The sequence below is a fragment of the Myripristis murdjan genome, chromosome 16 (assembly GCF_902150065.1).
Source record: "Myripristis murdjan chromosome 16, fMyrMur1.1, whole genome shotgun sequence".
Taxonomy (NCBI): domain Eukaryota; kingdom Metazoa; phylum Chordata; class Actinopteri; order Holocentriformes; family Holocentridae; genus Myripristis; species Myripristis murdjan.
This window is the reverse complement of record NC_043995.1, coordinates 21164232-21171975: the sequence shown is the minus strand read 5'-3', so window position 1 is coordinate 21171975 and position 7744 is coordinate 21164232. Positions and strand designations below refer to the sequence as shown.

Genomic DNA, 7744 nt, shown 5'->3' with positions numbered 1-7744 from the left:
GGTGTACTGACCCCACTGCACTCACCCAAAGCACCATACAGAGAGATGAAATGGCTCCCAGACCTCCAAAGAACCAGTTAAAACATACAAACACTGTGGCATTAAAATAATGTGACACCAAACAGGGTACACAGTATACAAGATTGAGGACGTGCCATTATCTCTCAGGAAAGAAATGTCAACCTGCATTAATGTTAAATTTTGACAGCTTGTGAACATCAGCTCAACAAATAACAGCTAGAAAGGAGGCCCAAATTAGTAGCGTGCTCCCATATTCTCATGTTTCTACTCTATCCTTCAGGTGCTCATCTAAGTAAGAGTGGAGCAACAGTTTCTCATAGCATACGTACATACATACATACATACATATATACATACATACTTACATAGATACAGCAAATTCTCTACTGGTCTGTCTGGCTGACCATTTTGCCATCTTCCACCCAGACACACTCATACACAGACACATGCACACACACTTGCATGCACTCACATACAGTACACTCACAAGCATCACTACTCACCTTCCTATGTTAATGTGATGGTCTCTTTTTCTGTAGGCTCTTTACCAGTTGATCTGCTCTTTATGGTTAAGATCTTTTCATTTCTACTTTTTCTAATATAATTTTAATCCTCCCTTGGTAAGTCCATGGTATTATTCTGGAGACCATTTTGCTGTTGGCAATCTGGGTTCGAAATGATCAGCAACAGTCATGCGGGAGAGAGAGAAAGAGAGAGAGAGAGAGAGAGAGAGAGAGAGAGAGAGAGAGAGAGAGGGGTGGGGTGGAGGATATTTGAGGGTGTGACTTGTGTCCTTCCCTCTGTATCTTGCTTGTTTCATCCATCATTTGGTATTATTTCTATGAATGCACACACTTGTGATTTAAAGACATATTTGCTTACAAAAAATACTTCCTTATTTTACAAATGTGGCCTTATTATTGAGCAATTTTGTTGCAACAATCATCATTATAAGATGATAAAGGAAATAGCAAATTAGACTACATTATAATTAATTCTGTTATCAGTCTAATGTTTGGATATTGGTCTCTGTTGCGGAATGTAACCACAGCCTGCAGACAGACATCTTGTCAGAGGATGGACTTTGTTTTCACCTTTGAAAATTAAAGTTTGTCTGTACTTCCGAACAGAGGTACAGCCAAAACTTTAATTTTCGGTGAACAGATGTACCCTGAAGAAAACCACTGAAATATGTAAATAACTATTACATCTTCATACTATAACTGTACAGCTGCAAATAAAAGAGCCTGATCATCAATGGCCAATTCATATAGTAGCTACAGTGAAGTGATCAGAGATATCTATCTTATCTATCTAACACAACAGCATCATCCTCTAGGGCCATTTCAGGAATATTAAAAGTTGGTGTTGATTCTCAACTACTGCTTCAGTTGTCTCAGACCACAGGAATACAATGTAAGATTAGTTATTCAAAAGTCTACTCTTAAACTTAGTGGTAATACTCTTTACATATTGGGCCAATCAGTTGAGCCCGTATCTCATCCTCATTCAACTGGATGAGCTGCCCATGATTACAACCCATTGTTCTAATAAGTAGTCAATGGATAGATCAGTAAAAGACGCTGGAAGACAGTGTTGCTGTTACTTGTTTGTTTATCACCCTTTCTCATCCTTGCCAGTTTATCACCGATGAGCATGATTCACAAAGGCCGAGACTTGAACCATGATGGGATGCGATTGTCAGATGGATCAGGACTAAAGGGGCCCAGAGAGGGTTCAGAGCGAGAAAAACAGATTGTGTGACAGGGATACAGCTTCAAAAAAACACTACAATGTGGGAGGAGAGGGGCAAGAGGCTATAGAGTTGATCTGAGTTGTCAAATTCAAAATAGTTGCCCTCTACAGTCTCTGGTAATCAAGGATCCTATGATAAGGATCCAGGTATGATAACAGTCACTGAACCATTTACAATATAAGTCTATTTAACAATGTCACCATAATTAACACTGGAACTGTTTTTGTATAGATTTGTTTTGCACTTTCTCAGTACAATGACAAAAGACAGCAGACGGCATGTATCTCACAAACAGAGGACTTTATTCCACCACTGAATGTAGCACCTGAGTACCACAGACAGCGAAAGACTCTCACACCTTCACTCCATCTCAAGCTAGACCAGAAGAGGGGTTTAATAATAAAAAAATAACTTGGTCATTGATTGAAACCAATGCTTTTTGTGTTATGTGGGACCTTTCCTCAGGCAGATAACGGGGTCAACTATCTAATGGAATCAGGCAGAGTCATAGATTGTACAATGTCCGATTGTAAATGCATAACTCTGGAATTGGGAGAATGTTGGTGATGTAGTGTTGTGCAGTCAGTTAGTTGGTTGCTTTACTCCTTGGTAGCCATGTGGGCCATCAGGTCGCAGACACGGTTGCTGTAGCCGAACTCGTTGTCGTACCTGAGGAGACACAAGATAAGAGCTTTCACTAAGGAGTAAAGATTCATCATTGGATGTTATAAAGGAAATGCACGGGTTTCTTTATGTCTCTCAGTCTGTGTGAAGTGTTTGTGTTTCCATGCATGAGGGCGTACCATGAGACCAGCTTGACAAAGTGGTCGTTGAGGGCGATGCCAGCGCCAGCATCAAAGATGGAAGAGTGGCAGTCACCGTTGAAGTCTGTGGACACGACCTGCAGCAGAGGGGGGTCAAAGTATTCCATGACACATTCTGATGTTAAGATGCTGATTCAAAAAACAGTTTTCATATAAAAGTCAGGTGAGCACCCACCTGGTGCTCTGTGTATCCAAGAATTCCCTTCATGGGTCCCTCAGCTGCAGCCTTGACAACCTTCTTGATGTCGTCATACTTGGCCTGTACAAAAGAAACGGGTTTATATTGATAAGCATTGATGTCATTTTCATTTCATATACACTACATTTGTTGTATCGGCATGTATATATTTATATGTGTGTTCTATAGGGAATTTAGACAATCTGGAAAATTAAAACTTGGAAACTCTTAATATATTTGAGTTTGTTAAATGTTTGTGGATGCTTGTATTATTGGGTTACTCACGGGCTTCTCCAGACGGACAGTCAGGTCAACCACTGACACGTTGGGGGTGGGGACACGGAAGGCCATGCCAGTCAGCTTACTGTGAAGTGTGGATGCAAATGAGAAATTAAAATTCACTGGCATGGAGACTTACTTTTTTAGCCAGAGTATAAGTAAAACCCTAATATTTCCAGACTTGGCACTGACCCGTTGAGCTCAGGGATGACCTTGCCCACAGCCTTGGCGGCACCAGTGGAGGCAGGGATGATGTTCTGGCTGGCACCACGGCCATCCCTCCACAGCTTACCAGAGGGACCGTCCACGGTCTTCTGGGTGGCAGTGATGGCGTGGACTGTGCTCTGATGGACGAAGACAGGGCAAGGGAGAGAAAGGACATCAGTAAGTAGAGATTAAAGAGTAAGGATGATTAAATACGGCTTACCCTTGCTTTGTAATGTCATATATATTTTATCAATCTGGTGTTTGGCCTGCTTAGTCTCTCCCTGCCAGATTGTTACTGGGCAGAGTGATTTAATCCTTACCATCAGGCCCTCAATGATGTGGAAGTTGTCATTGATGACCTTGGCGAGGGGAGCCAGGCAGTTTGTGGTGCAGGAAGCATTGCTGCAGAGAAACAACAACAACAACAAAAAAGTCACATCCCCACAGTACTATACCAAAATAAAGTGGGTGCCCCAAAATGTTTTTGTGGAACTGAAACTTGAGCTGAGAGCTTTGAATAGATTTCCATCTTCTTCAGAGAATGAATACATTACAGAGGAGATTTGGCAATATTAAATTTATGATCCATGAATTCATGATTGTGGAATTATAAGATCCACCTGTTCAAATGGGGCACAGTAGACTTGAAGAAGTCCATCTCCATTAGTGAACCTCTTTTAAAGGTTCCCAATGTACTTTGTGACCACAGGTGGCGCTGTAGCTCCACATGTTACACAATGAATTCTCAGAACACCATGAGCACACCACTGTAACCAATGTAACTCTCACAAAAACCCAAGAATAGGCTTTGCAAATGTCTTTTGAGTAATAAAATGCATTCAACATGTTTTAGGCCTTAATGACACACACACACACACAGTGCCTTTTGGTGAGACCTTTTGAGTGAAAACAAAACCTAGCGTCTTTGCAATAAAAAACTACATTCAAAAACCCTCAAAATTTTCAAGAGCAACATTAAAGAAGTCAGTCATTTTTGTTTTATTGAGACTGATGGACTCATAATTGTAATGATAATAATATTGTTAATATCACTCTCTGTGAAGCACCTTTCCTTTTCCTTACCTGACAACCTGGAGGGACTTGTCATACTTTTCGTGGTTGACACCCATGACGAACATGGGAGCATCAGCGCTGGGGGCAGAGATGATGACTCTCTTGGCACCACCCTTCAGATGAGCCTGGAATAAGGGGATGGGGGGAAATTAGTGGTATTGAAATCACACCCGCAACCTATTTGACTATTTCAGGTCAGCTGTGATATGTGTCACAGCATAATACAACAATAGCACACATTTCATGAGGATGAGACAGGAGTGAGTACATACGGAGGCCTTCTCGATGGTGGTGAACACACCAGTGGACTCAACCACATACTGGGCACCAGCATCGCCCCATTTGATCTGGGTGGGGTCCCTCCTGAAAAGGAGACAGGTACAAGTGTTTAGCAAGGTTAGAAGTCAAACTGAAAGTTTATTAGTACTTTTTTTTTATTGTTATTTGGTATGTCTGAGTCAAATGTTTTCACTCAAAGAGGTCAGGTGAACTCACTCGTGGAAGACAGTGATTTTGTGTCCATCGATGACCAGCTTGTCACCCTCAATCTTGACCTCACCGTGGTAGCGGCCGTGGGTGGAGTCATACTTGAACATGTAGACCTGTTGGGGGGGAGAAGGTCAGGTGGTGAGGTTAAGGGAGGAACTCTTGGAACAGTTTTTACTAAAATGGTACATGGTGAAACTTGCTAAATTAGATTTGAAACTATTTGTACATAAAGAGCAAAAGAAAAAACTTTAGCTCCTTCATTGCATTATACACTAATTTAAAATACTCATCAGGCGAACAAAAGTTTTATATGTCACTTTGATTTTTTACCAGAGAATAACTGATCAGCCATAAATTTCAAAATCACCTCCCAAGTGGCTGGAAGAATTGACAAACCAGCCAAACTTTGCCATCAACACCAGTCATTGGCAGATGACTGGTGTTGATTTCCCAAATCAGTCACAATGCATTACGCACCAGCCAGTCCTATTGACTCACCATGTATTCCAGATCAATGAAGGGATCATTGATGGCCACAATCTCCACCTTCTTGGAGTGGAAAGCAGCGCGGGTCACCAGACGACCAATGCGGCCGAATCTGAAAGAACAGACAAGTGCTGTTTCTTAGTCTGGCCTCTAGATGGAAGCATAATTCCATCAACTTTGAATGAAGCCTCTGCAAGGAGTTGTGAGAGACTGTGCTGTCCACAAAATTCTTACATTGCTTCTTAGACTGTACAAAAATTAAGTACTTTCACTCAGTTAAACAGTATCTTAGATGCTTCATATGTCCACAAATCATCAAGTCTTACAAATCTGACAATATGCCACTTAAACATTTAGTCTAAAAATGAAATTTTATTTTCTGAAATTTCATTTTAAAATTATCTTCTTCACAAAACTGCTCTAGCTTTGTGTAGAGGGAAACATAACTCCCCAGGTGACCTGAAACCACAGCAGAAAGGGCAGAGTTCAGGAGGCGGGGCAGAGGGAGGGGTGTGTGCATGCGTGTGTGTGTGTGTGTGTGTGTGTGTGTGTGTGTGTGTGTGTGTGTGTGTGTGTGTGTGTGTGTGTGTGTTGTAGAGCTCATGGCTATCCTGCTCTCACTCTTCTCTCTGGGGGCTAAAGTCGAAATGAATCTCTAATGTGGTAATCCTGATGACGGCAGTTCACTGTTTGATCAGTGGGTGAGTTACTGTTTAACTGTAGGCCCAAATACTGGCACAGACACACTCTGTCCTCAGACACTGGGGAGGACACAGAGCAAGGGGAGGAGAAATGTGACAGCGGTGTGTTGGAAGAGATAAAGGCAGATACCAGAAGCCGATAGGACACTAAAATGTCAAATCATGTGTGCATTAATGTTCCTTCAAGTTACAGGCTTTCTTCTGTTTGCCAGAAAAACAATTCCCCACCAAGTGGCCTCTCATGTCAAAGTCACATAATCCACATTGCTATCTGGGGACAGCCCAAAGTTCAAAGATCATCAAGAAAAACATGAGAGCAGCCGGGTGACTGGCCGTTGGCTTGTATTTGTGTGCCTGTGTGTGTGCGTGTCTGTGTGTGCGTATACATGCTCTCCATACAAAACAATTTTTACACTTCAGCTGCTGCAGTGCATGGCAGTGCTATTTATTACAGACTGACCGCAGTTTGTCCTACTATTCAGGGCAGGGCACATCTAATCATTCAGCAGAGGTTACTTTGTTGAAGAAAAGAGATAAAAGAGAAGAGGAACAGCAACTTAAGCCTGCCTAAAAACACCTAAGCACCCTCAAAATAACTAATAGTGGGTGCTTGACATGGCTGGATATTATCAAGACAGTATGTAGATCCAAATCCTGTTACGTGTACCCCATGTAAGCAGGAGGGGTGGGTGTGGCAGCGTGAGCAAGGGGTGCACAGATTACATCACACATGATATGAAATTAGGAGCAGCCCAAATCCTGGAGTCCCAAGCTTGTGTGTGTTGCTGATTTTGTTGTGTAAGTGAATGTGATTTGATTAGGGTTTAGGTAGAAGGGATAAAAATGTGCTCTTACCCATTGATACCGACTTTCACCATTTTGCCTGGGTTGGTCTAGTCCTCTGGAAAGAGAAAAGAGAGAGCAGGGCAGAAAGGAGAAAGTGAGAGGAGAGGAGGAAGAGTGTTACCTATTAATATTGATAAACCAGCATTTATGAGTGCCATATACTGGCTTTCATTTGATGACAGACATTTCTTTCTTAAGGTGTTGAGATAAGCACAGGAAAAGAGTTCAAAGGAGCATGCAAAAATATTGCTCTGATAAGCATTATCTATCCAAAATCACTGTCTAACTAAAATTCAATGTAAACCTTAAAAAAAACCCATCTTATTAGCCTTGTGTGAGATAAAGAAGTAAGATCCCAACTTTGCCTGCAAGTTTAGACCTTACATCTAACATGCAAAGCAGTGAAACTTCTTCATATGCACCTGCAGCTAAGCTACAAGTGCAATTCATATTAAGAAAATGAAGTAAAGTGAAGTCTATTGCAAGTTAAAGGCTTCATCAGCTATTCCAGTATGCAAACCCCCAAATTCTTCCTAGATGTTCCAAATCTGGTTCTTTAGCCAAGCAGCCTGTTGCTCAGTTCCTGCAGCTCCCAGTATTCAGAGGCAAGTCATTCACCAAGTAATTACCGTTTGTGAGACTCCTTAGTCTATCTTGCGACTCCTGTGTGAGTGGGGACGAGCAAAGTTACCTCAGAGTATTTATTACCCACCAGAGGTTAAGTCACGCCCCCTAATGGATACTTGTTCCTCGCCCCTCCCACTCTGAATGTCAAGGTCGTCAGCCAGCAGTGACTGGCTGGCCTCTAGAAGCTGACTTCATGTGAGTATAAGTTAACGTAAATGACAGGCTATTACTCCTCTTGAGTCTACATGTATCCTAT

The 7744-nt window shown here is 41.9% G+C and overlaps 1 protein-coding gene across 1 annotated transcript; it reads right to left on the bottom strand.

Annotated features, from left to right (window-relative positions):
- Window positions 1–2058: 2058 nt before the first annotated feature.
- Window positions 2059–7531, bottom strand: gapdh (glyceraldehyde-3-phosphate dehydrogenase). Its single transcript, XM_030073090.1, has 12 exons — window positions 7491–7531; window positions 6871–6916; window positions 5327–5426; window positions 4835–4941; window positions 4612–4702; window positions 4349–4464; window positions 3586–3667; window positions 3251–3402; window positions 3065–3143; window positions 2777–2860; window positions 2581–2678; window positions 2059–2446 (listed from the first exon to the last, which is right to left on the bottom strand). Exons 2-12 carry the CDS (start codon window positions 6891–6893, stop codon window positions 2377–2379), a joined length of 1002 nt encoding a protein of 333 aa, XP_029928950.1. The 5' UTR covers window positions 6894–6916; window positions 7491–7531; the 3' UTR covers window positions 2059–2376.
- Between the last annotated feature and the right edge of the window lie 213 nt (window positions 7532–7744).